Here is a 14,840-nt window from a genome sequence, read left to right on the forward strand (position 1 = left end):
GGGGGGCACATGGCCGCCAAGACACTGCTCTCTGGCTGCTTCACCTTGCTCTGGACTCTAGATCTGACAGCCGGCCGAGCCAGGCTCTCAGGAGTACAGGGGAGGGGGCAGCGATGACCTAAGGGTCACCTTGGGGGCCTGCCAGGCAGCGGCTGGTCATGCACAGGCCTCCCATCCACCCGGCCCTCCGCCCCTTTTGAGAAGCAGAAGGAAGGAGAGAGGGTGAGGAAGTGAGGGGTGGGAAGGGAGGTGGGAAACGAGGCTGAAGGAGAAGGAGAGGTGGAGAGAAGAGAGAGGGAGGGAGAGAGAGGGTGAGGCAGAGGCCAAGCTCAGGCCTAAACAGCGGAGGGAGACGGAGACCAGTCTGGACAAACGCAAACATATGAAAGCGGGACCAGAGGAAGAAGGGAGGGCGAGACCCGAGGGAGCGGCAGTGGGTATGGGGGAGGCAAGCGCCAGCCTTCCCAGGCTCTGAAGGCCCCTCGCCCCTCCTCCAGTTGCCAAACTACCCCCCCAGCCCTGCCCCGGCCTCACCACTGCAAAGACACTGCCCACCTCCAGCCTCCTTCCTGGCCTGGGGTTGGGGGAGGGGGGGTTCCTGCTGCACCCTGTGCCCGGGAGGGAGGGAGAGAATTCAGCCCTGCCTGGGGCACCTCTGGTGGTCCTTCATCTGCACTTGGGGACCGGGCAGACTCAACCTAAAAGCCTGCGACCAAGGAACAGAGAGCATCGGGCCTCCCACGCAGGTCTGCTGCTCATGAAAGCAGCTGGGGGGGGGGGGGGCGCGACATGTGCAGGAAGCTCGAGGCCCCAGGATCCTAGATTCCACCTCCCCGGACATCGTCCACAGAGCCTCAGGTCTTGTGGGGTGAGGGCAGTGGCCGCGGCCAGGATCGGGGTCGGTCCCTGCATCCCGGCGTCCTACCAGCCCCAAACCACCAGTGCTCTGGGACATACAGACCACGACCCTGGATCACCCAGTTTATGAGGACAGGACATTTCAGACCCGGCCTGTGAAGCTCTGTACACACTGCTTTTGGTGCCTCGCACTCAAACCCAGCTCTCAGGACACCACCCTGGAAGGCTCTCCGCAGGCCCAGGCAGAGCAGCCAAGACCCCCTCGGGGCCCTGACCCACCCCCAGCCACCCCGACCCCAGCAGGACCACCCACCCACGCACCTCCTTCTTCTTCCGTTTCCCTTTGGACCTGTTCTCCTTGAGCTTCTTGGATTTCTTCTTCTTGGGAAGGCCCACAGGCTCCTCAGGGAAGCAGTCATCGAAGCCCCCAAGACCATCTTCTTCTTCTGGAGGATTAAGAAGTAGGAGAGGGTTACTCCGCCTCTTCCCTCAGGGTGGCCCCCAGGGATGCAGAGGAAGAGGCAGGGCCCAGTGAGACGGGCAGCTCCACAGGCACCCACCTGCCGGGTCACGGCCACCTGCCGGGTCACGGCCACCGGCCTCCCCAGCACCCACCCCTTCCCTGCAGACCTTGCCCCTGCCCCAGGCTCCTCCCAAGACCTCAGAGCCACCACCCCACACCTGGTGCATGGAGTCCCAGGCCTCAGGCAGGCTGTGCCCCATGTCCCCACTTCTCCAGACCTCTCCTCCCCTCACTGTAAAATGGGACCATAAAGAACCCCCCCCGATACAACCCCCCCCCCGATAGGATAGAACAGTGTTCTGAGCACAAGTGAGTGATTAATCATGAGTCCTCGTTGACACGACCCCCTCCAGGGCAGAAGCAGCCCCAGAGAATCACAAACCCCCTCCAGCTGGCCCCAGGGAGGGGTCGGGGCCTACCTGCGCCCTCCAGAGGCCCACAGTGTGGCCCGGAGACGGCTTGTGAATGCTGGATGGTGGGGACGCACGGGTCACATCACCCCAGGACCTCGTGAAGCCACACAACAAGCGTCCGGAGTTGGGAGGGAGACCAACAAGGAGGAAGCCAGAACCCTCCCTTGATGAGGCTCGAAGACCACATCGTGTCTCCCGCCCGAACCGGCACGCGCACCCCCACGCGGTGCACACACCCCCAGTCACACATGCAGGATGCCAAGCACATTCCGGCTGGGCACCCAGGAAGACGTGAAATTCCACAGAGAGATGCTGCATCCGCCACACGTGGGCTTTCCACAAGCGGCCACGCTTCCCTCCCTCCCTCCCTCCCTCCCTCGTGAATTTAAAAGGCCAAGAGGGGAGCAGGACAGGTGTGTGCGCAGCGGGGTATCTTTGAAGAAGCAGCTGGCTTCCAGCTTCATGCCACCCCTCCATCCCCACCACTGCCAAAAAGGAGGGGGCTTGACGTGTGGCCCCAGGGCCTCACTCCCACCCAGGAGATCAGCAGCGAGAAAAGGGCAGCAAGCCCCGAGTCCCCAGTTGGGGGGACGGAGAGTCAGACGTGGGCCACGAAGGGGACAGTGGCGAGGGTCCTCTTGGGAGCAAACAGCGACAAGAAATGAACCCCCCAGAGTAGAGATACATGCAGAAGGAAGCCACGGAGTGTCCAGAGTCCACAAAAGGGGTGCTGCATGCCAGCCCGGGGGCCTGAGCACCCCCAGTCAGGCTCTCCTACCCGTCCCCCTACGCCAAGTGTGCCCAGGGGAGCATAGAGAAGAGCCCTCCGGGATTCTGGCCGTGCGGGGGCTGGGGCGGGACACACGACAGGGGATCTCAGCCAGGGCGGGTCTGCCACCCCGTGACCCCGAGGAAGGTGCCCAGGGGACTCTCATCGGGAAAGACGATAGGGCGTCCCCACTGAAATAAGTTAATAGAAACAGAGCTCGCACCCACCCGGCCCAGGAAGCCTGGACCGCTTGGCGTGGCATTTGACCCCACCAGCTGCTCGACATCAGATGCTCAGACACGCGTGTGCACACCCAGGACACACCCACATCCGGCCTCCTGTCCTCCACATGGGTCTCCCTTCACCCCCTGCCTGGGACCCCAGTCCCCCAGAGTCCCCAGGGTCGTGTGGGTGCGGCTAGAGGGCACTGGTGACTCCAGTGGCCAAGCGGACGCCCTCCCACCCCAGTGTCCTACAGGACCCGTTCCCACATGCACCACCTCCCCACCAGGGGCAAGTGGGGGTTGCACCACTATCTGGCCACCCGTCTGCCCCAAAGCCCCCCTCTGGGGTGGCCGGGGCCCCTGGAGTCCACGGGGACAGGCAGCAGGGCAGGCCCGAGTCCTAGAGCCCTTCCCATCCTGCTGGGCAAACACGGGCGTGCAGAGAGGCAGAGTCCAGGCAGGACCTCAAGCTGCTGCTCGTGGTCACCGTGCCAGCCGCCCCCGAGGGCCAGCTCAGTGGTCCTGGCTGGCACGGGGGGGGGGGGCATAGCTGCCGGGCCTTTGGCCGGGGCCATGGCACACAGGGGAGAGCAGCAGGGGGGCCAGCCCAGGGCTGGGTTTGACGTGGGCCAGGTCTTGAGTGGAGCCAGGCCGAGGCAAGGCTGCACAAGCTGACCCTGTCCCGTTTCATCCCTCTTAGCCCTGGCAGGGGAGGGGCAGGGATTTTTCAGACCGCTTGAAAACGCGCACGGGGACCCCCAGAGGCGTCCTGAAGTGGGGGGTCTGGAGGTAGTGACACAGCTGTCCGTCGACACCTGCCCACCCCCACCTGCCCCCACCTCCTCTGGAGCCGCAGGGAGACTGCCTGGGCAGAGCCACCCCTGCACCCTTGCAGTGCCCAGCGCCAGTTATGTAACAGGCTCAGGCTGATGCAATCGGGAGGGGCTCTCTCTCCCTCCTGCCACCTCCCTGAGTCCCCTGTTCCCTCAGCAGGGTGGTCCCCAGCCCGGGAAGGCCAGCTCAGCACACAGTCACCGACTGGCCAAGTGGCCAGCAGAGCAGACAAGGGGATGAACAGGTGGCTGCGGGAGGCTATCTGCCTGGGGTGGAGGGCAGGGGGTCGGGGGATGCCCCACACTCCAGCCCTAATCCACGCCCAGAATGAGCCTCAGAGGACAAGGCCCCAGACCCTCTGCCCATGGACAGAGCCCCTCCTCCACTCCCAGAAGACCTCACGGCCCAGGGCCATCTGCCTGATTAAACCCCTCCTCCAGGAAGGTTCCAGAGCTGGAGCACCAGGATCAGGGCCCCGCCCTGCCCACCCCCATCTCTGACAGACCCTTCCTCTCCCTGTGCAGATTCTGGTAGCCCTGAGGACACCCCAGGGCTGAGCTCTGTGACATTCCCCGCCAACACCTCATGACTCCTTGGCACCCCAATCTCACCCCAGCCTCATCTCCCCGCCCTCCTTCTTCTGCAACATCAGGCGAGCTTCCGAATGCCAGACCCTCCGAGTTATATCCAAGCACCCTTTCCTGGGCCCGTCTGCTGCTCCCCGAGCCCCCAGCCTTGTACCCTCCTCGGGGGGGGGGGGGGATCCCACTCGCCCTGGGGTGAGGGTCCAGGAAAGACCAGCCCCAGGACTCCGTGCCCCGCCAGCTCCTTCCTGCCCTTCCTGGCAGCCCCCACAGCCCTCTGGCCCCGCCGGGCTGTGCCCTCCCGCACCAGCCCTGCCCCTCCAGGGCCGAGGCTCCATCGATCCAACTTGGGCTATAATTAGGACCCATTAGCCTTGTTATCTCTGCTACCTCCTGAGCTTCCAGGTCGGGAGCAGGCTGGGGGGCAGGGGAGGGGGCGGGGGGGGGGGATGCTGCTCCAGAGACAGAGAGACGGAGAGGGGCAGCGGGGTGGAGACAGCGGGGCAAAGAGAGGTACATCTGCTGCTTTTTCCTAAGCTCACCCACAGCCCTCTCACCAGTTCCCTGGGCACATGCTCCGGTGCCCCCCAGGCTGCCCTCACTGAGCCATTTAAGGCTGCAGCCCAGGCAAGCTGGGTGGGCCGTTCTCAGGGGTAACCCGGCATAACAGTGAAAGTAACTACGTGCCACCTGATGCCACCTGCACTGGGCTTGAGGAAGGTCACATGTGCTAATTTGAACCAATTTGTCTGCTCCACACAGGAATCCTGAGAGATGGTACTATTATTACCCCCGTTTGCAGATGAGGACACTGAGGCTCAGAGATCTCACGACTTACCCACATAGCTTCACAGCCAGCAGGTGCTAGAGCCAGGAAGGAACTCAGATGGGTGGCTCCCACCACCATGCGTGGTCCTCACCCCGGCCCCTCTCCGGGCACCGGGGCCTCCCCCAACCCCCCACACCCACTCCGGAACTCAGACTTTCCTCATATTTATTTAGCAAGGCCTTTGTGCCAAGCTCGGGCCTCACCCTGGGACCAAGGTGACTCAGATCAGCCCTTGGTCTGGAAGGTCCCACAGTGTCCCTCAGGGTCCCACAGGGTCAGAGCTGGTCCACACGCTCACCCCCCCCCCGAGCGGGTTATGCTTTGCCCAGCTCCTGCCCCCTCCTCCGGGCAAGAACGCAGCCCCCCGGGGAGCTTTGCAAATGCAAGGTGATCAGATTATGGAGGGAAAAGTTAGGTCATCTGATCTGAGGATGGTCGAAGGATTCGGGGGCCCAAGCCGGGTGCAGGGACAAAAGCTCCACTGCCAGGGTCCAGAAAGGCAGGCGAATCTGCCAGCGATGGGGACCCAGCTCAACGTCCACCATCGTCTCTGGGGCTTGGGGAGGAGGCTCCTTCTGTTCTCCACCCCCAACCCACCACCAGGCAGGGGACAAGAGCTGGTGGCCAGGGGAGTGCAGGCTTCCAGCTACCACCCCTTCCTGGCGGGTTGCCCCCAATCCCTTTCCAGATGAACCTATTTCTTCTTCATCCTTAGATGGGCCTCACGGCGCCGTTCTCATGGGGTGGAGACTTAGACGTCGTGAGACACACAGTAAGTGCTCAGTGACAGCAGGCAGAGCCCGGGGCCCCAAAGCGGGTGGCAGAGAGCGGGTCTCCAGTTTGGGCATTGCCAAGCCAGGGGTTCCCAAGGCCACTCTGAGGCTAGCCAAGGGACAGGGCACCAAGACCAAGGTTCCCATCAGTCTTTGGAGCACCCCCACACCACAGGCCCTCTGCTGATAATGGGGGGGAGGGGGTCAGTACTCCTGTCCAAGAGAGGATTGATAATTTATTTATGACATTTACCAAAACCTAGACATCACCTCACTGGCATCTCATCAAAGAGAGTGTCAGTTCTGAGCACTCTGGGCAGGCAAGCAGGGGGAAGAGGTGAAGCTTTTACCCTAAGGGACTGGGGACAGGAAGAGATCAAAGAAGAGAGGACAGGGACCCAGGGCAAGCAGGGACAGGACCCCATGCAAAGCCAGAGCACAGGCAGGTAGGAGGAAAGAGAGACAAGGAGGGAGAGGCTAGAGAGACGCACCTGAGGGTCAGGGACAGACACGGACAAAACAGGGAAAGAGAGGGATAGCCAGAGAGAGACAGAAGCACAGGCAAGCACTCAGCGAAGACAGTGAGACAGACATGGGGACAGAGTGGGAAAAAGAGACAGGGAGAGAGAAATAAGGACACAGCCAAAGGCAAGGCAGAAAGTCTCAAAAGTTTTACCTGCAAAAGCCCCAGAAAGTTAGATACCACATACTGTGTTCAGAGAAGATATTCAATAAATCTATGTTGGGGAGGCAGATGGATGGATGAAGGATGGACAAGCAGATGGATTGCGGATGGATGGATGGATGGATGGATGGGTAGGATGGATGGGTGAATAGATGGTGGATGGTGGATGGACGGATGGATAGTGGATGGAGAGTGGGTAGGATGGATGGATGGCTAGATGATGGATAGACAGACGGATTGATAGATGGGCAGATGATGGCTGGATGGACAGATGAATAGATGGTGGATGGAGAATAGATAGGATGGATGGATGGATGAACAATGGGTAGGAGGGATGGATGGATAGATGGTGGATGGAGAATGGGTAGGATGGATGGATGGATGGATGGATGGACAGATACATGAATGGAAGGATGGATGGATGGATGGATGGATGGATGGATGAACAATGGGTAGGAGGGATGGATGGATAGATGGTGGATGGAGAATGGATAGGATGGATGGATGGATGGATAGATGAAGGATGGACAGATACATGAATGGATGGTGGATGGATGGATGGACAGATACATGAATGGAAGGATGGATGGATGGATGGATGGATGAACAATGGGTAGGATGGATGGATGGATGGATGGATGGTGGTGGGTGGTGGATGGAGAGTGGCTAGGATGGATGGATGATGTGGGCAGGATGGCTGGCTGGTGAGTGGTGGTTGTATGGCCGGTTGGCTGGTTTCATGGTTGGATAAACAGATGCTCGGTGGGAAAGTGCACACATGGGTGGGCGGATTAATAGGAGGGCTGCTGACTGAATAAACGGACGAAATGATAGACAATTCGGAAGGAAGTGACTATCTCACAGGCCAAGGCACTGAGCAAAGCACGCTGGTCATTTTCCCTCCCTCCCCCCAGCAAATGGTATTACATACAGGCTCCGTGGGGCCCCCAAAACCCACATGTCCCCAGGGGGGGTGCAGTAAGCTAGGAAAGTATGAACCTTGGGAATCATGGCCATCACTCCTTCTTGGATCCTGGGCTCCAAGAAGCCTAAGATGCTCACATGACTGGGGTCAGCCCTGTGGGCAGGGGGACACGGGCCAGTCAAGTGTCTTTGCGGCCAGAGTGGTCACACTGCTTGGCCAGCGGAGAGGCTGGGCTCGCCAGCCCTGAGAAACCCACCCCTCTGGCTGTAAGTGATTGACTGGGGTTGAGCAGGCTGGGAACTTTAGAGGAAAAGGCCAGGGGCATCGAGCCACTCCCTCTCTCCCTCCAGCCCCACCATGGCCTCACACTCCCAGCCCTCCTGCAGCCCAGGCCCCCGTGCCCCCCCCCAGCTTACTAGATGAGGGTGCAAGTCTCAGAAGCATTTCCTCGGGGAAGGTAGGTCAACTGCCCCCCTTTGGATGGTGCCAATTACAGTGGTCACAGTTTATGGGGCACCTATTATGTGCTGGGCACTGTGACCTAAATGTTCCACGCGCACTGTCTCACCAGCCCTCACAATAACCCTCTATGAGGTAGCTAGGGCCATATCCCCATTCCACAAGTGGGGACACCGAGGCACAGGGGCTGGGGAGTTTGCCCGGGGTCAGTCAGCTAACAAGCAGAGCCAGGCTGCACCTGACCCTTGAGCCCTCCGCTCTCCCGGCAGAATGTGGCAGCCGCCAGGGCCCGAGCCAGAAAGGCAGGGACCCGCCCCGCCTCCTCCTGGACACAGGCTCGCCCACCTGCCTCGGTGCCAGGGCACTGGTGGCGCAGAGCCCTGTGTGGGAAACAAGAACACGGCTGAGGGGGAGGGGAAGGTGAGGCACAATGGGAAGAAAGATTTGACAAGAGACGCGTCCAACCGCTGCAGATTTGAAAAATTAGCGTCACTGCGCCCCGCACACTGGCTCCTCCCCGCAAAAGCTGTGACGTTTTGGAAGCAGCTGGCCCTAGGTCCGAGCGGGTCACAACCATGGGCCCAGGCCGAGGGCCACGGGGCAGCTGTAATGGAGGGCTAGGGGGCCAACTGGCTGGCACTTCAGGAGAGACACGAGGCCCGGGCTGAAGCCGACGCCGTGTCCAGAGGCCAGGCGTGAGCTAGGGACTCCCAGCCCTCAGACGCTGAGACCACAGGGTGCCGGATGCCAAGCACGGCAGGTGATCCAAGGAGTCGCCCTCGAGACGGGGAGCCCACTGACACAGAAGTAACCTGGTGCGGCCAAGAAAATAAAGCGTTAAAATTAAAAATAAAATTAAAATAAAATGGCCCCTGAGAGGGACAGGGGTGGGGCCGTGCTTGGGCCAGGCCCAAGGAGGGCCTCCCCGCGGAGACATTTGCGCATCCTGGGACTAACGTGCCAGCAAGGAGGCCGCCATGAGCAGAGAAAAGAGCAGGTCAGACAGAGGTCACAGCCAGTACTCAAGGGCAGGACGGAGTCTGGAGTTGGAGGTGGCGTTCCAGAAGCATCCAGCAGCCCAGTGTGGCTGCGGCAGGGGAATGAGGGGGGAGACGAAGGTGGTATAGACCAGGAGCACATTGATCTACCCAAGCAGCGGGAGTCTGGGTCTGATCTGTGCTTACAAAGGTGACCCCGGCTGCTGAGGGGAGGGCGGTCAGGGAGGACTGCTCAGGAGGCCACGAAGTGGACCAGGATGGTGCCTGGGGCCAGGGACACAGAGAGGGAGCTGGGAGCTTGGGAAGGCTCAGGCAGGGCATCACGTCTTGCAGAAAGACGGGGCTGCAATCCCCAGGCCAGAGGGGCCCAGAGCAGGACCTCTTCCCTGCAGGGCCCCTGGGGACCACCTCACCCCTCCACCTCGCCCTGCCCCAGAGCAATGGGCACAAGCAGGGAGAACAGGTGGTGGGCAGGGGACTCTGACAGGGACCCAACCCCTCTGGCCCAAACAGAGTGAGGCAGGAGCCCATCAACCGTCCCCACGGTCTGAGCCCTAACACAACCAGGAAGAGGCAGAGTATGGGGGGAAAGGGAAGAGGGGACCCCCCCCACCAGGGTTTCCGTGAAGTCCTGGAAATAGACCTGTTGGTGCAAGTTCAGCTGTCCACTGCCCCATCAGTGCCACAAAGGGACCCCGCCCCTAGCACCGCTGGGAATTACTGAGGAGGACAGCTTAGGGAGGTGCCCGCCTCCCGGGGAGAAAGCAGCCATGGGGTTTCAGTGCCTGTGCTGGGCCTCTGTGGTCCCTGCCAGAAAATGGGCGTAATTCCTTGCACCCAGGGGCAAAACAATGATTGTCCAAGCAGCCCCGCCCGTAAGGGGCCGCCTCACCCCTACTCCCCTAAGGCTGGCAGGCCCTTCGCAAACTTGGCCGGCAGTCTGAAAGGCAGAGCGAGGCCAGGCTCCCGTAGGGGCCCAGTCTGTGTTAAAGCAAGCCAACAAGTGGGGGGTGGGGAGGAGGCCCCCCCAGTGGGCGGGGCCACCTGGTGGGAATCCCCTCTCCAGGAAGCCTCCTAGCAGCCCTGGGAGCTGCTGCTTGCAGGGCCCTCCCCTTCCCGCCCCCTGCACACAAGAGTCTGGGGACCCGACGACGACGTGTAGAATGTCCCATCCGCCCTCCCTGCAAGGCACTCTTGGGGCCAGAAAGCACACTCTTGGGCTCGGGAGGGCCCCTGGGCCTCCCCCAAGTCTCTCGGGAGCCCAGAAAGGGCCATGGGCTTGGCGCCGGGCAGCTGAGAAGAGTCCACCAAAAGGGAGGGAGGGAGGGAGGCTGGCTGACAGGGTGAGGCCCTGCCCAGCTGTGCCAGGGGGAGAACCGTCCCAAACAAACGGTGAGCAGTTAACTAAAGGACGATCCAGCAAGGTTACCCCGGACGCACAAGCCCTGCTCATGCTGAACCCTGAGAGGGGCCCGCCAGGGCTGGGGCGGCGGCCCTGGGCTTCAGGCCCGTGGCCAAAGCTGGATGGGCTGGAGGCGCCGGCGGCCCGGGCAAAGTGTTAGGAGCGACGGCCCCAGCACCCCACGGCCGGGAAAGGGGAGCGGCAGTCAGTGCCCGAGCGCCCCGGCCCGGAGCCCTCGCGGGCCCGAGGGGTGGGAGAAGCCCGCCCCAGCCAAGGCGCTCGCCGGGTCCCCCAGCACGGCCGGTCCTCGAGCCGCTTCGGGCCCCACCCAGCGCGCCCCGGGGAGGGAGGGGGCCGAGGCGGGTGGCGGCCGGGTCCCGCCTGCCCCCCCGAGGCCAGAGGCGCGCGGCGCGGGTCCACAGCGCGGGGTGCGCGGCGCCGGGAGCCGAGCGCGATTCCCGCCCCCTTCAAGGGCACGCGGGGCTGAGCCGGCGGCGCCGCGCCCCCTCCCCGCCCGGGGGCGCCCAGCGCAGCCCCCCGCGCTCCTCCGCCCGCGCCCGGCCCGCGCCGCGGCCCGGGGGCCCCCGACCGCACCCCGCCCTTGGCCCGCCCGCGCGCCGCGCCCCGGCGCTCGCCCGGCCCCGCGCCCTTGGCCGCGCGGCGCCAGCAGGGCGGGAGCGCAGCCCCGCGGCCCGGGCTCCCCTCCTGCGCGCCGCCGGTCCGGCCCCGGGCCCCCGCCGGGCCCCGCGCCCCGCGCCGCCCGGCCCCGGGCGCAGCCGGCGCCCCGCTCACCTGACATCTCGTCCTCGTTCTCCATCTCGTCCGCGAACAGCCGCGGCAGCTCCTCCTCGGTGCCCAGCGGGCCCCGCATGCCCGGCGCGGGGGGGAGGGGAGGTGGGCGCCCCCCCTCCCGCCGGGCGCGGTGCCAGCCTTAACCCGTGCGCGGCCGGACGGGCGCGCGCGGCGGGCGAGGCGGCCTCGGCGAGAAGATGGCGGCCGCCTGCCCCCCCACCCCCCCAAACCTCCACCCCCCCGTCTCGACCCCCTTCCTCTCGGCCGCCCTCGCCCCGCTCCCCGCAAAGCCCGGGCCGCTCCGCCCACCGCGCCCCGCAGCCCGAGTCCCGCAGCCGGCCGAGGGTGGCGGCGGCAGCGCCGGCGGCACGGCGGGGGGGCGGCACACATGCCCGGATTGTGACGTCCAGTCTGTTGCTGTGGCAACCCCATCCCATCGTTCCGGCAGCGCGACTAGTTAACAGCCGAGAACAAGTTGGGGGGACTAGTCCTGAGCCCCGGGTGCAGGGGGGCGCACCCGGCGCTCCGGCAGGGGGAGCCGTCGAGGCGCCCGCGCGCCCAGGGACCCGACGGCCGAGCGGGCCGCGGCGACTCGGGCGAGCCGGGCCCGTTGGGAGGCGGGGAACTCGCCCCCACGCACCCCTGTAAGATCCGCCACCACCGTCGCCGCCGCCCGGGACGGCGCCCTGCCCCCCCCCCCGCCCCCCCTCCGAGTCCCCAAGGGCGCAGGGGCGGGGTGCCCTGGGCGGCGAGCATCGAGCTCCCGCACTTCCACTCACATGCACCGAGAACCTGGCTCGGCCCCTTGGAAGGAAGATCGGAAGAAAAATGTGTTCCGCACTTGGGGAAGGGTCGCTCTGGAGACCGGGTGCGATTCCTCCAGAAAAATGCATGCAGGCTGGCTCCTCCCTCACCCCATGGCACCACGCTCCCACCGCCCACGTGCCCTCTTCCAAAACGCCCCTCCAGGCGAGGTCCGGTCTAAACACCTCCAGAGCCCCTGGGGGTGGTGCGGCTCTTCGTTTTCTGTGCCCAAAACTCCCGCTCAGAAGCGACACCTGTCGCTGGGCGGGAAGGAGGCGCCGCCAACAGCCCTCAGTTAAAGGTGAACATGAAGGCCGAAGCCCTTGGGAGCAAGGCTGGAATTTTAAACGAGCGCGGCCAGTCTGGGCTGCCGGAGGTGTAAAAGCTACTCAGAGAAGGCCAAAGTTGCAGCGGTCCTTAGGATGGTCAGTTCTCTAACCCTAGAAGAGCCAGTAAAGGGAGGGTACCCTTACCTCGCTGCCTCAGGCCAGACACGTTTGGGGGAACCCACTGGAAACCCATGTGGCTGCCAGGGACCCACGGATCTGCCTGACTTGGGAAGCAAGAGAGAGGGGTAGTGTTGTCTCCTCTCTCACACCAACCCCTCTGGCCTTGACTGAACACCTGCCCCATCCTGGCAGGGATTGACCAGTAACCCCTGGCACGCTGGCATTAACAAAAGGGCTCTTTTTCCTGGGGCCTTTGGGGAACCAGGAAAGTTGTGACTGCCTGGTGAGGGCACCCCCATGCAAAACCTCTCGGTGGGGGGGGGCCACAGCCCAAGCCATGAATCCAAGCTGTGACCAGAAGGCGATGGATGGCCCGGGGGAGTTGGAAAAATGTGTAGGCAATTTTTCCTCCCCCTTCCGATCCAAATGAATTGGGAGCAAGCCCTGAAGAAAAGCTCCTCATCATTTATTCCTGGATACAGGCAGGTCTGTCCAGCCTCCCGGGTCAAAGTGCAGGGTGCTGGGGATCCCCTTCATCTGCCGGGTCACTTGTAAGCCACACTAGAGAGGGAGGTTGAAGCATCCCAGAGCAGGTGGCCTGCAAGGGCAGAGGGAAAGGCAGCAGGGAGTTGGGCTAAGAAAGCAAAGGGCTTGTCTGGTCTAAGGCTGCATTTCACGTCACTGAGCATCTAGCTCAGAGGCCCCAAATCGCCAATGCTTTAGCCAGCCTCCGTTTTCCCTGGCAAGGCTGCCTTGCTCTTTCCAGACCTCCAGTCTTTCGGAATGTTAACTATCCAGGGAAAAGCCCGAAGCACCATCAAACCTGTCCACCCCTCAGCAGCCCCGCCCCCAACCCCTCCCGGATGGCAGAGGAGGTCAGGACCCTTCCAAAGGTTCTCTGTCCCACTTGAGAGAAACGTGGGCTTATAGGATCTCCTATCACCAGAAAGCCCCCACCTCGGGCACACACCGCTAATCTTGGGTCCCATTCCCAAGGCGAGGCTGAGACAGTCAAGACGTCATTCAAGGACAGTTCCACCTGCCGAATTTGGCAACGAAGAGTCCAAATGCTCACATTCCTAGACCTCCCCCAGCCCCCTGGCCATCCCATCTTGCAGAGGGCTGCGGCTCGGTCAAGTTACTTACCCACCAAAAGCAAAACTAAGCAAAGACTGGAATGGCAGAGACAAAGGGATTTTTGACTAGAAATCTCCGAGAATATTTAAAGGAGAGCTCCGATTATTGTCAAACTATTAGCAGCCGTGACAATGAACCACAAATGTCCGATGTCAAAAACAATCCCTGAAAAGGTGACAATTCCATGAAGACCGCAATTCTGAGAATAATAAGCCTATCCATAAGGTTACGGTTTCAGGAGACAAGGTCCTCCTGTTGGCTGATGAGAGCCTAGAATTACACCTGAGGGACAATTCAAAATCAAAATCATTTTAACTATACTGCTTATGAGGCATTTTCAGCAAACACCCCGATCAGTCTCCGTCCCGGGGCTGCGTGGACTCCTCATACAGGCGGCTCTCAAGCGCTCCCTGAGGACAGTTCTTTACCAACATATCCTACTTGTGACCACCTGACGGCCCCGTGAAGCCCCTGTCCCTACACCCCTCACGCGAGCCACGCCGTTCTGCCCCGGCCTCCTCTTAGCGGCTGAGCTGCATCGCTGGCATTGCAGTGTCTTCTAAAATGAATGGCAGGAGCCCCCGGGTGGCTCAGTCGGCCCTGTGCCAGGCTCTGGGCTGACCGCACAGCCTGCTTGGGGTTCTCTCTGTCCCTCTCTCTCTCTGCCCCTCCCCGACCTGTGCACGCTCTCTCGCCCTCATAAATAAAACAATAAATAAAAATAAAATGAAGGGTAAATGTCCCTAATGCACCAAGGTCTCCCTTGTACCTGGAGCCTGTTTCTCAAGACGGGAGTCTTGCACTGCCTGAACCCAAATCACTTAGAGTTGCTGGGGCTGTTTCTCGATAAGGCAGACTTCTGGGCCCCCTGGCCCTGGGCCGGAGGAAGGGGTTGTCTAAGACTTAAATCTCTTAGGGGTTCTTTCTGGGTTCTAGGTACGGTAGCAGCCAACTCAGCCGGTCAGCACAGCATTAACAGACAGTTTTAGCTTGGCCAGAAATAGCCTAGAAAAAAAGAATGTGAATTCTCAGATCCTCCCAAAGAGAGGCAAGATAGGAAAATGTCTAGATTACAAATTCTTAGGTTTTTGCTCCCCGAGACAAGCAGCATGGTGGCATCCTTTAAAAGGCAGCCCTTCACCGGCTTCCTTCGGCACCTCCTCCTCACCCACCAGGCCTCTTCCTCACCTTCCTCCCTTCCAGAAAGGGACGCAACCTCTACAACCTATTACCCCAAAGAAGAGGCACCCGACAAGTCAGTCAACACCTCCAGCAGGACCCCACCCAGGCTCTCCCCAGCTTCTGACTCTGGCCAGCCCCACTCTCTGTCCAGGGTTACCAAGAGGACATGTCCCCATGGTACTGCAGAATCTGTCATCTGG

At 62.0% G+C, this 14,840-nt stretch overlaps 1 protein-coding gene across 3 annotated transcripts in view; it reads right to left on the reverse strand.

Annotated features, from left to right (window-relative positions):
- Window positions 1-11,287, reverse strand: part of CHD5 (chromodomain helicase DNA binding protein 5) — a 63,805-nt gene extending 52,518 nt beyond the window's left edge. Inside the window, exons 1-2 of one of the 3 annotated variants that reach the window (XM_045475425.1) lie at window positions 11,069-11,287; window positions 1,180-1,304 (exon numbers count right to left, since the gene is read on the reverse strand). In XM_045475425.1, coding sequence (XP_045331381.1) covers window positions 1,180-1,304; window positions 11,069-11,147 — 204 coding nt within the window. In that variant the 5' untranslated portion in view covers window positions 11,148-11,287. Of the gene's footprint in view, window positions 1-1,179; window positions 1,305-7,833; window positions 7,917-11,068 lie in introns of those variants that run through there. The other 2 variants (XM_045475424.1, XM_045475426.1) reach the window with 2 other exon arrangements.
- Window positions 11,288-14,840: the final 3,553 nt, after the last annotated feature.

This window comes from Leopardus geoffroyi, chromosome C1 (genome assembly GCF_018350155.1).
Source record: "Leopardus geoffroyi isolate Oge1 chromosome C1, O.geoffroyi_Oge1_pat1.0, whole genome shotgun sequence".
NCBI lineage: Eukaryota > Metazoa > Chordata > Mammalia > Carnivora > Felidae > Leopardus > Leopardus geoffroyi.